The following is a 20,291-nucleotide window of genomic DNA, read 5'->3' as shown; positions in this document are numbered from 1 at the left end:
TGCAGGGGGGAAATAGATTACAAAGGAATGGGTAATGTGATGAACAATTGCCCCAGGCTATAACTGTCTAAGGAGAAAATGGGAATTCCTGTGCTGTGTCTGTTACCTTTGTAAGCTTTTAAGTAAACTAAAATGTACAAAACCTACAGTATCATCGGGCTTTCTAAGCGTGAGTCCATTCACTCCCATAATCAATAGTTATAAAGAAATAATTTTTCACTAAATTTTGCTGGCAAAACTCATCCTCAGAGTGAAGTCAAGGAAGCCAATACAGTGACCATGTCTCTTCAAAGGCATGACAGTACCATGTCTCTTCAGAAAATCTGGTCCAAATAGGACATGAGTTTTGAAAAACAGTCAAACAAGCCCTTTCCCCAAGCCCCCATAATAATTCAAAAAAAAAAAAAAAAAAAAAACAACAAACAACAAACATGAAGTCTATGATGTTTTACATAAATAGTTCTTAGCATTACAGATCCAACTCTTTTAGCATGTTTAAGGCAAATTTGCTGATTTTGTAACAGCAATTTCATTCTCTGAAGTTCTCTAGAGTTTTCATGTAATGATAAAATCAGGAAGCAGAAATATGTATTAATTAATGGATTTAATAAGTGCCTGCACTCCTGATTCTATCTGTGATTGAATCCTAAAGGGATAACTACAATTGTCCCACTTGGCCCGACTGTTCCTGCCTCACTTGAAAAGGTCCTAGGCTACGTCTGAAAATTAAAACCAAAAAGCAGTACTTCAGGCTGTCTGTCATGGTTTGAACCCTCTGAAATGAGAGGCTGCTTCTGCTGTGGACTGTTAGCTTTTGAGAAGCAAGCAAGGGCCAAGTGACAGCCTTAATCTTTGATTTCTTTGCCTTTCTAGGTTAAAGACAGACTCTAACCAGCCACCTGTGTTAGTGAAGTACCAAGTGCATTGCATAATTATAAGGTTCTGAGTATTACTGCTGTGTATGTTTCATACTTTAAGTTCCAGCTGTAGTTGCATCTCTTGCTTACCAGCCAGTGAAGGATATAATAATATTGAAAGCAATAACAGCTCAGTGCTTCTGTAGTGTAGCCATGGGGGGCTGCACTTAAGGATTGTGTTTGATTGTTACAAATGGATCCTGGCTGATGAAATCACAGTAGGTAAAGGTTATCTGTAAGATGAATCTTGTCCTTACAACCCTGGCTATAATGCCCTGACTACAGAAATATCTGACACTAAACATATGTCCTGGGACTGCAGAGCTACCAAGTCTTGCAGAGTGAGGTCTCAGTGCATTGTGGCAGGAGAGACTGGGTGTTTTTTCAAGCATAGTGTCAGGTGTTTTTTTTTTTATTTCTGTTTGAGAATAATTGGCCATCAGCAGACTTCTTATGAACAACAGCTTAGGTAAGATGGCTCTTCTGGTGGCAGGGCCTTGCATACGTCTTATGGTTTATACATTCCAACCACGGGTAATGATTTGACCGACGCATTAGTTGACTGTGGCTTACCAGAGCAACACAAAAGAAGAATTCTACTTCTTCCTAGAGTTTGAAAGTTCCTTGTGCAACACAGTGGAAAAAAAAAGATGAAATATTTTGCATGTTTTTAGCTAAAGTATGAATATATCAAATATTAATTGGTGGGATATAGGGTGCACATGGTAGACTTGAAGCTTCCTTGCTTTTCATTCTAATTATTGTGAAAAGGGCAAAATGTGGATTTTTAGCTAGGATTAGTGTCCTAACAAAAAAGTATCAACAGCCTTTCCTTCCATTCAAACTCTCACAGGTTGAGGTGCAGAGAGATTCCTACAAGATTTGTCCTGTCAGCAGCAGTTTGCCATCAAGCTCATCAAACACAATCTCCAAATGCTGCTGTTAGAGTAACTTTCCATGGCAGTTTTACTGTGCACTACACTTCCGCACTAGGTCCTTGTTTCCCACCAGCTCAAATTCAACCTCACCTTTTGCTTTTTACTTTACACATTGTTATGTCCAGATCTACACCAGTAACTTGTTGGTTGTGAAAAGGTAGAGTAATGGACAATCCTGAAGTACCATTAGGTCCAAGAAGGCTTGTCAAAAGCATGTAACTGTTTAAAAATTAGTAATTTATTAAAAATTATTAAAATTACTTATTAAAAAGTTACTTATTAAAAATTACTTATTACTTTATTGAAATTAATTTTATTTAAAATTAATTTTTGTGAAGTGAGGTAGAAGTGGCTCTCTTACATGTCCTGGGTAGACTAAATGCAAACTCAGAGTGATGGCTTGTGATTTTATTTCCTTGTTTGTATGTTTGTGATGACCTTTGTGTGATTAAACGTTCCTAAGCTATAACACAGTTGTCCTTGTCTGGAAGAAGTCATTGATTCCAAATGGGATGGGCAAAAGGATCCTCTGAATAATCACAGTTTCATGCCATATTCTTGCCTTACACAGAATTTATATTGTTTAAATCCTTCTTTAGCTACACACCACCTTTCTTTCTTAATTTTGGTTAGATTTATCACAACTTGATTACAGTTACTTTTCAGAAAGACAGAAGGAGGGAGCATCAGTTTTGTGGAGATGGTGCTTCTGAGTTCAAAAAGTGCCTCTCAAGGGCATGATGAAGGGAGAAGAGTTCACACAAATGAGAACAAAGTAGGGTCCCCTACTTTACTATTAAAGGGCTGATAACAACTGTCTCATCTTGAGAAATTCACATCACTGACCTAAGGCTGCAACCTGAAGGGTTACTAATGTCTGAGTCAGTCATCTGACCTCCAAGTGTTTCCCTCTTAAGAGATAAGAGGGAAATATTACAATTGGAATGAAATGTCTTACTTCAGGAGCCACAGTCAGGAAAATGTTACTAGCAAATAGCAGCCACATGTCTTTTAAACTTTAATGCCATTTAATACAACGAGGAATTCTCTGTCCTTGATGTGCAGTGAGAAACCTGTGGTTATTCCAGTTACATTGACAGCCAAATTATCAATGAAGTGCAGAAATGTGAATAAACCATTCTTTTATTTGAAAACTGGTTACTGGAGGCCAATTCTGCATTTCTGAAGGGTCATCAGTCCTTTGAGTTTGTTTCTGAGAGATTATTCTGAAGGGAAACTCTTCAGTGCATGCATGTCCTCTCAAAGCATCCAGTGCTATGTCACAAACTTGGCTGCTTTAAGCATCATCCAGTGAAGGACTGATAATTTGAACCTTTTGAGCTAGTTCTTATTCATTTAAACATGAACTGCTTTTTAGAGATTGACACTTCTACCCTCCTGTAGTCAGACACTGCTTGTGTGTTCTACGTTTTGGACACAGCAGGAGGCTAACCACCTTGTTATGCTCCTAGTGACTTTAATGTGGAGCTCTGACAGTCCCCAGTATTGTACGGAGAACAAGTCTGTATGACTTTAACAGTGTTGCTCAGGAGAGCTTGTAGGATCAAGCTTTGTATGTGAATGGCTTTTTCAGAAAGCTGTGAGATACTACCAGAGGATTATATGAAAGGTTTACCAGAGTTTTTATCATCGTCTTGTTCTTTCAGTGGCCAGTTTGCGATTGTGAAGAAATGTAGAGAAAGGAGCACAGGTTTGGAATATGCTGCAAAGTTCATTAAAAAGCGTCAGAGTCGGGCCAGCCGTCGCGGAGTGAGGCGTGAGGAAATCGAACGGGAGGTGACTATCCTGCAGCAGACCCTACATGCCAACATCATCAAGTTGCACGACATCTATGAGAACAAGACGGATGTGGTCCTCATCCTTGAGCTGTGAGTAAGGGGACTTCCTATCCTCTGGGGCAGGATGAGGTAAATAGGAACAGGAAAGGGCTGTAGAGGCTGCCAGAGCACAGAGGCACTGCTGAAATGGAGCTGTTGTGTTCTCAGGCCGCACAGATCTTGGCAGAAGAACTGAATGAGGTTGCTGGTAAACAGGCGCCCTGGTCCACCCGTGTGTCCTGGGGATACAGGTGTACCTTAAATCAGCTGAGGCCATTGTTCCTGAGCCAAGGACTGTTGTTCATTTAAAAACAGTTTGCTAGCAGAGGGATTACCTCATGTCTGCCCAGTGCTGCTCTGATGTGAACCTTGGAGGACCTTGGAGGAACTACAAATGACTACTGACACTCATCTCATTTTTCGTCCTGCGTTCTTCCCTTTCAGTGCATGTGAAGATATCAAGCCCTTTGCAACATTTCCAGTCGTTCTCACTACACCAATATTTTCCTCACTTACAGTACCTGTAGGGAAAGGGGGTGGGAGGGGAGAAGGTGAGCATGGAAGAGTTTTTTGAATTCCCAAACTTTGGCTACTAAGCACAAATAGCAGCAGGGTGGGAATGAAGGAGAACTGTTCTTCTGTCAAGTTTTGCCATGCGATGTGGGAAAACCCTTGTCATTGAGGATCCACTGACAAGTGAACCTTCCAACCAGGGCATCTGTGCACTGCTCTACCTCATCCCTACTTTGTGACCCATTGGGTTGCCAGACTGCTGGTTTAGGATGATTATTATACATATTTGGCTAAATAACATAGACCGGTTTGTGCTATTTAAGGAGAGATTTAAAACCAGCAGCTTCTCTGTCTGGGCTGAGGGAACACAGGCTTGTTCTGCATAACCTGTGCATGACCCTTCCTGGAAGAATAAACGAACATCCCAGAGAAGCTGGAGGTGAGGTTAGGAATCATCTTAAAGTCTTGGCTAAGGAACCTTTGCTTAGTTGGAATGTGAGTTTGAATTTCAGGGAGTCACCTTTGGTTCTTTTGCCTATATTTAATGTCACCGACGGTAAAGAAGTGAGAAAACCTGACTAATAGGTGTTCACAATGTAGAGAAATGATAATTATTGAAGTCTGAAACAGTATCAAATTTGTCAATCTCTTTCTCAGTCAATTGTTGAGTAAAAACTAGCCATGATAAAAATTATTTTTTAAAGAAATTAGAAAGGAGGAGGCACCAAGTGATTGGGTCTCCTTATACCCAAATTTAGAATTTTGAAATGAATTTGGATGAAATTTGGAACTTGACTTGTTGCCATTCTGGATGTTTCATTGTAGAGGATCAGGACTGTAGTAGAAGTGAGTGTGCACAGGTAATCATCCAGAGCTATGTCCAAAGCATTTTCTGTACAGTTCATAGTGTGTGCTGTTGAAAGGGAAGTAAATTATTTTACTGCATGTGCAAATATATTTCTGTGTTGTTGTGGCTTGGCTTTCTGAATCACCTGGTAACTGAGAGCCAGGAGAAACCTGAATACCTGAATACATGCAAACCAGAGGTCAGAATTGTGTACTTGTACTCATCAGAGACAGGAATGGAAGTAGCTCTTCAAAGAAGGAGCTTTGTTGGTCACGGTGTAAGATCGTGGCTTATGGGGAGGAAATTTGCCATGTAGTGAAAGAAGAAAAACACCAGTTTAAGCCCTTCTGATCTACGTCCTCCTCTTTGTGCAGCCAGTATCACCTAGTTTACAAAGCCCTGAGTTTTAGAGGAGCTGTGAAGAAGGGGACATAGCCTTTACCCGTCAGTTCATGGCCCTGAAATAAAGCTGTGGACGGGGAGGAGATACTCTGAGGTGGTCTACTTACTGCGATGTTAAGATATTTAGTAAATGGTGCAGTTTTTCTGTGTGTGTGAGGAAGGAAATACAAAGACACCGTAGCTGAAGTTATGTAGATCGTTTGTTCCCTAGGGCACTGCCCTGACCTTGTGCATGGAATCCAAACAATGAAGTTTTGATCCCTGAGTGAGATGAAGTAACCAGTAGCTTTCCAGGGGAGTCAGCATTTAAGCTGTGGAGCATTCCTGGAGATTAATGTGACTGCTGGCAGATGGCATATGAGTGATGATGAACATATGCTAATTTTTAAGTATATGTCTATGGCTAAATGTTGATCTGTAACTGGAAGTCTCTACTTTAGAAGACAGAAAAGGATCTTTTTTTTTTTTTTTATTTTTTTTTTTATTTTTTTTTTTTTTTCTGAAAGCTACTTTGCAGCTACTTGGTGTTGAAACAACCTCCCATTTCATGAATTTCTACTTTTTCTTGTCCTCACACGTATTGACATGTTTTGTGTGTCTTATTGTTAAGCTGTAGCTTATTGCACTTTTGGAGGGCTGCATGCAATGGAGCTTAGACCTGATCAAGGCCACTGCATCCATCTGCTCTACACAAATTGAGGATGATAACTGCTGATAAAGACAACTAAATTCTCTCCATAAGCAGATGATTTCTACTCCTGTCACACTGATACTTATACTCCCAGCAATTTATCAAAAGAAACGTTTCATCACCTGGCCAAGTAATCTTATGACAAGCTACCGTGGACTTTATCTTCAAAAGAATGTTCCCAGTATTCCTGCTTAATTGAAGAAGCTGCCCAGGTGTTTAAATCAGGCTTTGGCTTGACTTCTCTCGCAATTCAGACTGTGCTGGCACAGACAAGAGTATCTTCCCTTTATATTGGGGCTGATTCAACAGTTACTGTTTCTCATATTGTGGAGCAGAAGAGCATTGCCAAATTCACTGTTGTTACACACACCTTTGTGGGTCCACAGTTTGCCCTTCCATGTGCACGTTGTTTGGGGTATGCTTTTTTATGACCTTGCTGCTCTTTGTCTCATGGACCCTGCCGTGAGGCTGCTTTGCCTTCTTACTTATAGTCCTGATTAAAGAGTCTGCCATGAGGAACTGTCACCAAGGAGCCTTCACAGAAAGAGACAGAGGGAGTAGTGTGCCTGCACGGTTACATTCCAGAAGAGTACAAGAAAGTATCCCAGTGCAGCTTGCTTCCTGGTGACAGGGCCAGAGCGCCTGCCGGAGGTGATTGCTGAAGTGTAGTTTGAATAGCAATCATCAAGGAAATGGGACTTGCCTGCTCTTTGTACACAGATTTCACTGAGAGATTAGCAGATTTCACATACGGATTTCTTTAATGGCATGTCAGCTAGCTCTAGTAATTTTTTAGCTTGCTAACAAAGGCCCCTAAACCTACTACCATTCAGAACACTGTGTTCTCTGGCTCCTGAAATGCACAGAGTAAAACAAAAACTGTCCAGCAATGTTGATGGTAGTGCTTGACACCCTTGGTACGTGTCACCCAAAAAAAAAAAAAAAAAGCAGAGACCAAATGAGAGTCTCATGGGCTGAGTAGCTGACAGCCAGAGACAGCAGTTGTACTGTATTCCTGGGTCATTTATTTTTGTTTGCTAGCCAGTAAGTAGTAAAGATTAAAACATCAAGTGACCTCTGCAGGTGAAGTCTCCTGCCTCGTGTTGCATAGAAAGTTTCTGGCAACGTAGGAACTGTGAAAAAATATCCATTAATCGATATGCAATTAATCAGGTGCTGTGTAAATCTCTGCCTTGTAACAACACCCACAGCAACATGGAAACTAAGAAGTGAGCCCATTTCTGTGGAATTTGACACAGGGTTCTTGTTTGCAGTTGACCTCTCTGCAGTTCTGGAGCTGTTCACAACAGTTGCTCTGAAAGATGCAAAGTCAGCTTGTCACCACCAGTGTTGTAAAGACCCCGGGGTCAGAGGAAATTGCCTAAAAGTCCTCTGCAGTACACAGGCAATGTAATCTAACTTGACTGGAAGTCACAGCACTTAGTTAACTCAGACCATTTCAACCTCCCTGCTTTTTTTTACTGATATTTATCAGACAACAGGGCCAAAAGCTTGTGTTCCAAATTGACTGTTGGATCACTCAAGTCTTGTGCTTGGATTCTGAATGGTGAGCACAGGTAGGTGGGACATCTCAGCCTATTGAACCAATTTGTTAAACCCAGTTAAACCATTTTGTGTATGTCTCGAACAGTAAAATGGAATGAGAATAAAATGTATAGTATCAATAACAGTGTGAGCTGGAAACAATAAATGTGAGTGTAATTATGAATAACAACTGCAAACAATGCCCAATTCAGTATCTAGATAACACTATTTCATTATATATGGAAAAACAGCACTGGAACTCTCAATACAGGACATAAAAATGAAAACAGAAGTCTTATGTACTAAATACATATGGAATATATTTCATTTTTGGTGTGAAAATTCATAGTAACTTCTAGCACTTCCTTGATTTGAGAAAACAAATTTTAGGTACCTTCCAAGTGGCTGAAATCTAGTTTGTTTTTTTAAAAAAATCAGCACAAAATAAATGCTCTCCTGTCAGTTGTATCTGTCAGGCCAGAATCTGTATTGGCTGTTCTGGAAAGATCTGCTGGCAGATCTCATTGCTTTGTGTTACTGATGGCAACTGATAAGAGAAGTAATTCTTTAACAGTTGTTGACTATTACAACTCTATTTCCTGTCTTGTCCTGAGTGATAACGTTGAAAAAAGGCAGTTGAAGTCATTAACAGCAAAGCCCGTGTACTGAAGTGTGTGTATGTCTGTAGATTTATCAGACGTTGCACCCCTTTTGGTCCTTCAGGATGCTTGATGAATCAAACCTTGCAGCATCTATGAATTTGAGAAAGATAATCCTTAATTTAGAGGGGAGGAAGCTGGAGCCAAAAGGAGGTTTTGTCATGTCTGGGACCACAACACAAAGCTCTAGATTGTCTGTAAGGGTGGCCTTTTTCTAACTACATAGAGGTTTTTTTTAATTTAGTTTTCTGTATTTGTACTCATGTCCTACAATGCAGTAGATAACAGGAAGTTTTCTCGTGCATTTTGTAGTGTGTCTGGTGGAGAACTTTTTGACTTCCTAGCACAGAAGGAATCTTTGAGTGAAGAGGAAGCAACCAGATTCATCAAGCAGATTTTGGATGGTGTGAACTACCTTCACTCTAAGAAAATAGCTCACTTTGATTTAAAGGTAAAGATGCTGATTTAGAGTTAACATTCCTGCTGTTTTTAATGACTGACTGCAATTTGTACAATTTGATGCATATCTGTATCTGGTAACATGCCTAAAATAACACGCCCACTATGTTTAGAATAACATGAGGAGTATGAGTCATTCGGTGCAGTCTGGTTAACAGAGAGACTTCTTGCTTTCTTAACCGCTTAGGGCCTTCAAAGTACACCACACAGAGCCCTCTACCTGCTGTGTCAGGTGACATGCGTAGCCTAATCAATACAGAAGAGACTCCTTTTGGTTTTGCCCTGCCTAGGTGGGCATGCTTATCTGAAGCTAGAAGTCTGTCATCCTTGGGGATTAAACACTTGACTATAGAATAAAGTGCTTTCTTAGTTGCAGACCCACAGCTATAGAACTGGCTCCTCAAACATTGCTGCTTTCAGAAGTGCAGTCAAAATACGCTTCCTCCATAGAAGATAGAATGAAAACAGGAAATAAAGGGAACTCTTTTAAGAGTCCTTCAGGAAAATGAAGGAAACTTTACTGCTTCGTTACATGTTCTTTGTGCTAACTTTAAATCCAGGTTAGGGTAGTGCTAATTACTGCACTGATGTGCGTGCTATAGACAGACTCCTCCTAGAATCTCAAGACACATATGCTGATTGCTTGTGTTAAATGTATGCCTAATGCTGTCTCTGTCTTAAAGTTCTTGATAACCTGAGTCAGTGTTCATGGCATTTATGCAGTCTTTGTGAATGCTGAAAATTACATCTAGCCTAACAGACTAGTTAGCAAAAACTACCATTGAAATCTTCACTTCAGGAGGCATGTACAAAAGCATGTGAGATGTATGAAGCTATAAAGGGATGTACACTTCATTTTGGAATTGCTATGTGAATCCAGAAGCCAAAGACTGAAGGTTTTCACATTGTATTAGGAAACAGCATAATACCTAGTGGTATGAAATTATTGACCTAGTGATATGAAATTATTTTGTGAATATAGGTACGATTTTTTCTATACAGATCTCTAGCAACTAATTTGATATTTAATACCAGTGATATCAGGTGGTCGATATGGATGTTACAAGAAATGAGAGAGGATAAGTAGAGAATCATTTCACTGACAGAAAACATCAAATGACCTAATAAAACATATTCATAGAATAACTCTCCTGGGTTTTATAGGACAGTTATTGGAGATTCACTAGCATTAATGCTAATAATAATAATGCTAATGAGACCCATATTTTAAGGCAGTGATCTGATTAGATGGAAGATAATGCATATTTACCTCATCACTTGACAGGGCTCCACTGATTGCAGTGGAGCTGCAGAATCTTACACTACCTAAGGAATAAAACGGTCCAAGAGGTAGTGACTGTGACTTTTTGCCGTTTCAGTCTGTTCTTTGTGCTCCAGACAAGCTTATATCTTGTACCAGCAGTGAGCACACATGCCCTAGATCCTTGGAAGAAGACTGGACTTGTTAGCCAGAGGCTAAAATAGGCTTTTAAATATGCTTGGTCCAATGGCTACGATCTTAAATTATTCATATGCTTTCTTTCCCAGTGCAGCTCTGAATGAATGTGTGCGTTACCAGGAGATGTTAGGATTTGTTTTGAAAAGGCCAGGCAGCTGTCAGCAGTGAATCAAATTGTCTCACTGTCTCTCTTGAGCTTATGATTAAGTTATGAAAAATTAATGCATTGAAGCTTGTCATCAGACAAATTGAAACCACAGTTAGTTCTGAAACCTGTGATTCAAGGGGTGGCAGGGAGTAACTAAGGCTGAGAAATTTAGTTGGGAAAAAAAAAAAAAAAAAAGAAATATCCATTGCATCTTGGGAAGAGTAAGGAATTCAAATCTATATTTTAGAAAAAGCTAGCTCTAATTTCAAAGTTGTTCTAGCTTTGGTTCAGGGCTTTGCCCTACAAACCTGTAAGAAATGCTACATGTTTTTTTAATGGCTTGCCGTTATACATGAACTAGGACCTCTAATCCCAACGCTTGCCACTTTCAGAACTATTCATATAGCAAATCCTGAATCTTTCTGGGTCTTCTTGTTGCAGGTATGAACTTAGTGCCACAGAAAATAGTATTTTCCTTCCCTATGTAGGTTTAGGTGTGTCTAGAATCTCTTAAAAGCCACTTGCAAAGGCATTATCCAGTGGATTCTGGTTCAGTAGGAGTAGCTGGACAGAAGTACTGAAGTTTCTCAGTGTAAATTCCTGTAACAATTCTGCCTAAATGCTGCCAGCCAAATTTCTTAGTTGTGCAGCCCTCCTTCAGGATCAAGCAAGAGTGCTCTGTCCCCACTTTGGGTAGTTGCACAGTTTTGGCTACCTGCTAACTGTTACATCTGCACTGGTGGTTGTAACTGGGGTAAATCCATGGGGTCAGGGTATGGCATCTTCCAAGGGGCCCTTGTAGGCCAAGATATATTTTATAATCTAAGAGGGGACAAAACATACCACGCTCCCAGTTCTCATTGTATCACTGTGCTGCTGGGATAATAATCTAGTGACATGTTTTATCAGATGAGTGAACTAAATACAGTAGTGTGGAAAAACTTCTGTCCCACTGTGAAAACAAGGATATGTTGTTTACATCCTGGCAACAGCCAGCATTAAGAAAAGCTTGGAAGTGCTAGTGGGAAGGTGAGAGAAAGGAAGATTTTGTCTGAGATGAGAATACAGACTGTAAAAGGAGGAAGGTATTACTTTTATCAGTTTTGTTTCACTATTGTGAAGTTCTGGTCCATTCGTTGATGTCAAATTTCACAAGTTGTCATCTCTTTATCAAAAGAGTGAATTGTATATTGGTAGGCACAGGTATGCATTTCTTGTTCTATGGTACTGTGTATGTGAAGGAAAAAAACATTTGAAAACTCTTAAGTATAGATCTGCTACTTTCCCAAGAGGATATAATAACAAACATCTATCTTTTGTTATTTTTAGCCTGAAAACATTATGCTTCTAGACAAAAATATCCCTATTCCACACATCAAACTCATTGACTTTGGCCTGGCTCACAAAATAGAAGATGGAGTTGAGTTTAAAAACATTTTTGGAACTCCAGAATTTGTAGGTGAGTGACCAGTTGCTTTGTCTTGAATTGCAAGTCCTGAGTAAGTTGTGACATCATTTTGAAGTTAAGAAACAAGGAGTAGAAGTAGTTTTCATTTTGTTTGTATCAAGGTGACCTAAATCTGGAGATTTACTTTATTTTTCTAGAATAGGCAAATGGTGCTTTCATTAGATGTGCTACCCCTGTGAGAGTAGGATGTTGCCAAATAAAATTTAGAGACGCAAATTCAGGCTTGAGGTTGTGAAACACTGCAATACAAATTATCATTTTCTACTTGTTGCCTGGGGCAAGTAAGCTATCTCTGTTAGATACACAATTCCACAGATTTCTTTATGATTTCTTACTAGATAAAATTACTTCCCTTATATTTTCCCACCTGATTTTCTTTGTGTAGCTTGCTGATCATAATTCTAATTTGTCTCTCTCCTTTCTTTTGGTTTCATTTGGAGGTTCTGCAAGTTGTGGTGGGGAGGGGAGAGACCTGTAATTCATATTCCAGTTAACCACAACTGTTGCTTGACCTGAGATCATTTCAGTGCTGTTACAGACACCTGTTTTCATCTCAGTACCTTGCCTTTTCTCTTGCACGCAGTCTTACATGGGGATGATTTCCAATGAGGAAATATTTTTATAATGATAACAGGTTTTCACATAGCTAGCAATGTAGCCTAGCCTGTAACTTTAATCTCTTCCACAAGAGCTAGTTCTGATTACCTATGAGAAGCTAGCTTAAATGACACCAGTTAAATGTCGTTCTGAAAACAAAACAAAGCTCAAATAATTTGCTATTGAAGGCATGATTTACACTATAACTTGCATATGGTATCTGCCTGACCCTTACTGAGTTGCCTTATACTTCAGGTTACTCAGTATGATCTCTCCTGGACACTTGTGAACTTGAATTCCTATCAGAACTGTTGAAGTATAAACAATGTATCCTATAACTACCTTTCATTTTTGCTCTCACTTTCCCTTCCCACCCACATTCTTGTTTTAAATATCTTTTACAGCTCCAGAAATAGTAAATTATGAGCCACTGGGACTAGCTGCAGATATGTGGTAAGTTCTTAACTTCTTTTCCAGGTTGCTCTACTAGTAATTTTTCCCAATTTGTTCTGAAGAGAATCCATTCTACTGCAAACAGAACAAAATGTAGTTACTAGTTCATTGTTCTGTCTTTCAATTTCTATGGATTCTTTTTAATAAAAATGATGAGCATTTAACTTCTGCAAAATTGCATTGGAAAATTTTAATAATGGCAGTTAGAGGGTTAAAAGGTTGACACTGTCCACTGCAATGGAGCAATCTTAAAAGAAAACATGTTCTTGCAATGCCTGTGACAGCTTTATTTATAAGAGCACTGCATGCAGAGGAGACCTGTGTACTAATCTGATCTGCTGAGAAGGCAGCCAAAAGAAATCACCCTGAACAAAACATCCTTGCTTCTGTTTCTTTTTAGTTCTGGTGTGTACTGTAGTAAATTCTACTACAGTAAAACATTAATTTAATAAATATAATCAATGTTAATATTGATGTTTCAGTGAAAATGTGAATTTTACATTGTTCTTTTTTTTTTAAGAAAGATAATAGCAGTTATCTAAGACAATGATGGCTTTTCTGCCTGCATAGCAGCAACTATTGACATCTCAGTATTGTGTACACTGAAAAAGATACAGATCATATAGAAACCCTGCAATTAATCTCCTTTGTATTACAGGAGCATAGGAGTCATCACCTACATACTGTAAGTACAACAACAGATTGATTCCTGTAGATGTGTTTCTAAAGCACTAGTGCACTAGTATGAAATAGCTTTTTCCTTCAGTCAAGCAAGAAAGGAGCTGCACATGCAGGACGGACAGTCTAAAGGGAAATGTTATCCTGAAGCCTTTTCAAATTTAAAATAAAATTAAAAAAAAGGTAAAAGAAATTAAGAAGGTCATTATGAGCAGGTGAAGAACAAATGTCTCTGGCATTGCGAGGCATTTCAGCTTCTTATGAGGTCTCATTAGCACAATATGATGCAGAAAACGGAAAAGCATATAGTTTGGCCATAGAATGGTTGAATTACTAGTGTGCAGAAAGAACAGAAATAGAAAATGTAATAGCAGCATTTGCAAGCTGAGTTATTTCTGGTGAAAACAGGCAAGTTTGAATAGATAGGGGTACTGGTTAAGCCAAAGCTTAGGTTAAAAGGTTTTAAATTGTTCCAGACCCTTGCTTTTTATCAGCGTTCTGTTTTCAGTGACACGTGTACTTGAAGGGACATGGAAAGTGACTAACTGCTTTTTATGGGTCTTCATGAATGATGAGGAGAAAACTTTGGAGTTGAAGAAAAGCAGGTTGGAATACTTACTGTGTGGTTACAGGGATGCACAGGTGCCTAGAAGCACTCAAGAGTTTTTTTCCATTGCATTAAGAGTTCTGGAGGGAGAATACTGAAGTGAATGGGTCTGTGCTGTGTCCAGTAGTCAATCAGTTTTATCCAGTTGGCTAGTTATGATTGCCATAGTAATTAAGTTTGAAAATGACCTCCCTACAAAAGATCAGAAAAAAAGAACATGCTTTTTGTGACAGGAGGAGTCAACTTCTGTGTTACGCCAGATAACAGGAATTAGTATGCCTTTATATAGTGTTACCTGTTAATGTCAAAGCTTTTTGTTCTGAAGAATTCTGAATAAATGGGAGTGTGTTTAATGATACTGTGTACTTTAGAAAATATGGCAGCAATCAAATGGATGCCATCATCAGGGGTAGAGGTCAAAATGCACACAAGACCTCAGTTCAGTAACTGGTGGAGTGATTAACCGAGTTATAAATGCAAAGCCTTTATCACTGAGGTCTGCTGTTAGGTGTTCACAGGCACTGAGTCAGGATATGTCAAAAGTCACTAGGTGTTAGGATTTGAGAATCCTTCCATTTTACAGACCTCAAAACTAAGTCCTAAAGAGGAAAAAATTGTCAGAGAAGCATGGAACATCAATGATCACTCTGACACTCGAATTTTATGGAGCGAAGGTAAATAGTTATCAAAGACAAAAGTCATCAGTCACAGTTGAGAGAGAGAGAGAGAGGCAAAATAAGCAAATCAAGATGAAAGTATTTTCTGTCTAGATAAAGACTGCTGAATTCCATTTTATTACAATGTTGTCTCTTATATCCATGCAGTTGGAAAAGAGTGCCAACAATGAAGTCTTGCATTGTTCAGAAATGGTTGGATTCTATTGCAACCTAAGTCCCCTTGTGGATTCCTTTTAATGAGCAGTGTGCCCACACCTGTCCTGTGGAGTTGGCCTCCAGACAAGGCCACGCACCTGATTTCTGGTCACACGTTGTATTGTGGTTCCAGCTGAGAAACATCTGGCTGAACCTCCTGTGCAGGGAACTTGTCAGTGGCTTTGCAGGCAGAAAATTGCAAGCAGGGTTTTTCCTGCCTGAAAAAAAAAAAAAAAAAAAAATCAATATAAATACAACTTCATCTGCTTGACTTGATGGAAGTTTCTGCCTGGTGTAGTGTTTGTGGGGTTCACAGGGACAGAGGCTCTCGTTAGCTGAAGCTTTTTCTACTTAACTAGCAGTGACTTAAATGAGACTCAGAATGGGAGAATCTCTGCATTTCTGTCAGAGCACACAGTGCTGTTCTAGAGAATTTCAGGATGACTCAGAACCACAGATGGAGCAAACCAAAGCTGGACCTGTCATTTCCCAAGTGGCATGGCTGCTACAACACAGAGATGCACAAATGTCCCAAGTGTACATTACATAGCCACTGTCATTGAATTAGAGGACCTCTGCTGTTTATTTTTCTGATTGGTTCTTCTTTCTGGCTTATCCAGGCTTAGCGGTGCATCGCCTTTCCTTGGAGAAACTAAGCAAGAAACACTTGCTAACATCACAGCTGTGAATTACGAATTTGATGAAGAATTTTTCAGCAATACCAGTGACCTGGCAAAAGATTTTATTCAGAAACTCCTGGTGAAAGATACACGGTAAGTGAAAATTCAGAAACATTCACCCCTCTTGTAGAGAAACTTGGTGAAATAGCTTGCTGAGTAATCTGCAAAGGTTTCCCTGCAATGTGTACCCTGCTATTGAAGAGCAAGACAGCAGGAAAAGTTCTGTGGCTGTGCCTATAGTGAAACACTGCAGCTAGAAACCCTACCAAAAGGAACCAAAAGCTCCTTGGTTAAATTTTAATTTCTGGACTACATTCTCTCCCGGATCAAACTGGTACAACAATGTGTAGGTGAAGGACTGAAAATGGTGTGCAAGATCTTTAGTTCTGGGTAATCATCACTCCAGTATTTCAGTCTATTATGAACTACTTGCAAGGAGATAACATTATCCCATGGCACATCCTCAGAGGTTCAAGGACAGAAGAATCTCTACACATGCTCCTGCAGGAATTGTTCTTTAAGTCTCTGTGCATCTGCTACAGTCACCTAGAGTGTGTGTGATAGTTTTGTTCCTAGTTTTATTCCCAGTTATTGGGAACCCTAGACTTCAGTTCATTTATTTCTTTTAATAAGCTACATATAGAAGTAGCATCTCATTCCCTTAAGCCTGTTTGTCCCAGAGGGATGTCAGGCCACTTGCAGTTCTTTTTAATAGTTTCATAAGGAGAAAAGAACAATATTAAAAAGGGACAAGCTGTTGTGTCGAGACTTCTGCAAATCCTCAGGCTTTAGTGTATGTTAGGGTAGGTAAGGTCTGAGAGGTTTGCAAAGGTCTAGCAACCTCTTTATAAGCAAGGGAAAGTCAGGGACATTGGTATCAGTCAAGTGTCCAGAGGCAGTCCTTGTGCAATGCTGTGATTCTGCCTTTGATGCTCAGTGGCGATAGGGTGCTGTTCACTGAACTGCCATGATGCAGGAATGAATGATCATGTTTGATTAAGTTTGAAGTGTTTCTCTTAGAAATAATATTTTCAGGAAACGGCAGCTCCAGGAGTGATGTAATATTATGCTCTACCGGATGCTTTCAATATAATTAATGATGTGTATCATGATATAGTCATATTAAAGGTGTATAATTTATTCTCTAAGCATGTAGGACGAATATAAGTAATGTTTTGTCACTTTTTATAGGAGGGTACACAAAAGTACAGATAGATTTTGGACAAGTAGGAATTAAAATTATGTGGAGTGAGGACAGCTCCTTACTGAAACTTAGAACATTTACCAATCTACACACAAACCAGATGCCTTGTGGAAAAACATAACCCAGAAGTTTGATTATTAGTCCTGGAATTATCTTGATGCATGCTTTGTTGGTTATACAAAGCCCAGGAGAAGGTCAACGGCCTTGTATGCATGGTATTTCTTACTCAAATCTGTTTTCATTTATTTATTTTAGGAAACGGCTTACCATTCAGGAAGCTCTGTCTCATCCATGGATAACGGTAAGACTGAATAAAAAGACATCTTTTTTTTTTTTTTTTTTTTTTTTCTTCTGTGAGCAAAGCAGAAACAATGTTCTCCCTCTTATTGATGTGATAAATGGAAATCTGACCTCTAAGCCATTAGAGGTGGTATGCATCTCAAAGAGATGCACTGGAAAAGAAGCTGTTTGGATCTGACTCAATCTTAGGATTTCTGCAAACCTTAATCATGACCTTTTATTACCATAGCTTTCAAAAAGAGGGAGACAAACAAAGCTTTGATGTTTGTTGCACATACAGTGTCCTGCGTTAAACTGTGCTTTGCATTTCTCCGTCCATCTTTATGTGCATGGATATATACTGCATATTGGGTTTAGTGCTTTCTTGAGTTGAGAGTTGACCATAACCGATGTGAAAATATAATTTCCCCCAGAATATAACTGCTTGCACCATGTGTGTTGATTTGCATACATTCGTGTCTGTATGTATTTTTTTCATCATAAAAGTTGCTTGTTTGTGGATAAATCTTTCATTGAAAATACATTTGGCTAATCTCAGCATGACTAATGATGTTTGAAATCCATTTTTTGCTCTGCATTGTGTGAAGCATTAAGTGGAGTGTTTTCAGGATTGTTGTTCTTCCTTTTACAAATATGGATGTTTCTGAGACTGATTTAAAAAAAAAAATAACAAGAAAATAAACTGTGGCCTGGTACTTAACACTTACTGCATTGGAACGATTGCACGATGCTCATCACACTAGCTTTTTTTTCCTTTTAATCAAATGCATGAAGAAAAATCTGTGGGAGCAAAGAATCTTCCAGAATTGTGAAAATTCAGGCTGCATCCTTTGTGTAGACTTTGAATTATTGCACTGCCTTGTAAATGTTCAGTAATACTGCTTCCTCTATCTGAAGACTCACCAGCTGAAGGAAGAAACAAAAGTCGAAGAAAAGAAGGTTGAGAACACACAGCTGAAGACAAAACGGCTGAGAGAGTACACCATAAAATGCCATTCGAGTATGCCTCCCAACAACACCTACATCAACTTTGAGCGCTTTGCGCGTGTAGTAGAAGACATTTCACTTATGGAACGAAATTTCAGCAATTTGGCTGCATCCCATGATTCTTTGCAGGAGGACATTGATGCTCTGGTTTCCATTTATAATGAGAAAGAAGCTTGGTATAAAGAAGAGAATGAAAGCGTGAGGCACAAGCTCTCTCAACTGAAGTATGAATATCGTAAAATTGAATCCTTGAAGAGGCATCTACAAGACGATATCAAGACTGTAGGTGCTAGTCTCAAAGGCATAACTGGGAAATACGCTGATCTGCAGAGTCAATATGAATCTCTCAGTCAAGAGCTTTCTGAAGATCTTAAGTGGATACAAGATTTAATGAGTAGTTTTCAACCAGAAAATGGAAATGAAGCCTGTGTGAATGGAAACTTTGACTCTGTTTTCAGCAAAGATATTAGTGAATCACTAATGGACCTATTAAACAGATCTTGCTGTGAAGAATTCCTTGCAGGGTTGAATCTTGATGTAGCAGAATCAAATCAGTAATGTTGTAGGTTGGATTAGGTGCGGGCTTTGCTGCCTCTGTCTATGTACAGCAGTTTAAAAAAAAAAATACAAATCAGTTCATAATCTCTACACAAAAACATCACCTAGAACTGAAATAGAAATTCTGATGTATTGCACAAGCTGCAAAGCTGCAAAACCATAAATCCCAGTACTAAAGTTTGTAGAGTTGAAGTTATTTTCCAATGTTTGGTGTCTGAACTTGCAGGAGGTAGATTATCATTGCGGTACGGACCACATCTAACCCTGTGGCCTTTTGCACTGCTTATAGTTTATGGTTCCTAAAGTGTACCAAGTAACGAATGTGGAAAAGCAAGTAGTTCAGCCTGTACTTACTCAAGGCCAGGTGCCTGGAAACCAATAAAGAATTTGTGGTAGCATCTTTGGCTGGATGAAGGAAACAGTCATGTAGACCTGCTGTGGGCAGAACAGAAGGGAGAAATATTTGCAAATTAAATCTGTGCTCCAGCACAAAGTAAATGATGTAGTAATTTAACATTTAGTACTGTGGAAATTCGCTGTGAAATGTCTGCCGATGAAGAATGGTTAAAATTTTTTTTTAGGCCTGTTATTCAGGTTGGGATCTTTTACCATCAAAAGGTATAAGCTAACAATTTATTCTTCAGTTTAAAATTCAGTTAAGTTTCCTGTCCCATACCAAAGAGATTCATTTGAAAGACAGAGCTGGGAATTTAATGAACTGATCAAATTACTATGTATGTAATTTTGCAGTGCAAATATTAATGTGAGTGATAATAAGCATAGACATCTGACTTGCTTTCTACAGTAATGCTGATGTCACAAAGCTACAATCGATTTGAGACTAGTGTTCTTGCTATGATGTTTTTTCTTAAGTTTTAGAAAGTAAAAGAAAAGTTGGCCCAAACTTGAATCCTGCCCTGCTGTCTTGTATTTCAAAGAAGTCACTTGATTATGCAATATAATGTTCACAGATGTACCTCTCATTTTTGGACACAATAAATTGTTCTTTATGTAGGACACAATTCTTCCTTGATGATGTAGTTAGTGACTGAAAAAGAGATGTTGGGCTTCTGCGTACTGGGAAGGTTTGCAGGCTAGGTTCTGCAGCTAGTTTGCAGCCTCTTTACTTAGCTGCAAGAATTTGCTGCAAGGTGACTGTTATACAGCTACAAGAATTAGAGAGGTAGGAGCCAAGCATCCCTGCATCAAAACTCAGGTCTTTTTTTTTTTTTTTTTTTTTTTTTTTTTTTTTTTTTTTTAAATAAGGAAGAGTTTTAATCTTTAAAAATAACCTAGAGCCCAGTGAGAGTTGATATCTTCAGAGAAGACTCTCAAGAAAGAGAGTCCACCTTCCCTCAGCTGTAATTTCATGTCCTCTGTTCATGTAGATTTTCTTTATGAACAAATGCCCTGGCATGATGAGAAAGAACATGAAATGAGGCCACTCTGTTCCTAAGTGTGATTGGCTGAG

General features: G+C 39.0%; 1 protein-coding gene across 2 annotated transcripts in view; it reads left to right on the top strand.

The window, feature by feature from the left end:
* Positions 1 to 19,844, top strand: part of DAPK2 (death associated protein kinase 2) — a 40,300-nt gene extending 20,456 nt beyond the window's left edge. For both annotated transcript variants that reach the window (XM_084293347.1, XM_084293346.1), the window contains 8 exons: positions 3,523 to 3,744; positions 8,663 to 8,801; positions 11,746 to 11,875; positions 12,886 to 12,934; positions 13,593 to 13,619; positions 15,712 to 15,864; positions 17,231 to 17,276; positions 18,173 to 19,844. In XM_084293347.1, the coding sequence (XP_084149473.1) occupies positions 3,523 to 3,744; positions 8,663 to 8,801; positions 11,746 to 11,875; positions 12,886 to 12,934; positions 13,593 to 13,619; positions 15,712 to 15,864; positions 17,231 to 17,276; positions 18,173 to 18,820 (1,414 nt within the window). In that variant the 3' untranslated portion in view covers positions 18,821 to 19,844. The remainder of the gene's footprint in view (positions 1 to 3,522; positions 3,745 to 8,662; positions 8,802 to 11,745; positions 11,876 to 12,885; positions 12,935 to 13,592; positions 13,620 to 15,711; positions 15,865 to 17,230; positions 17,277 to 18,172) is intronic.
* The last annotated feature ends 447 nt before the right edge of the window (positions 19,845 to 20,291 follow it).

The sequence above is a fragment of the Netta rufina genome (genome assembly GCF_964035555.1).
Source record: "Netta rufina genome assembly, chromosome: 11".
NCBI classification, from domain to species: domain Eukaryota; kingdom Metazoa; phylum Chordata; class Aves; order Anseriformes; family Anatidae; genus Netta; species Netta rufina.
The sequence above is the reverse complement of the archived record's forward strand: the minus strand, read 5'-3'. Positions and strand labels throughout refer to the sequence as shown.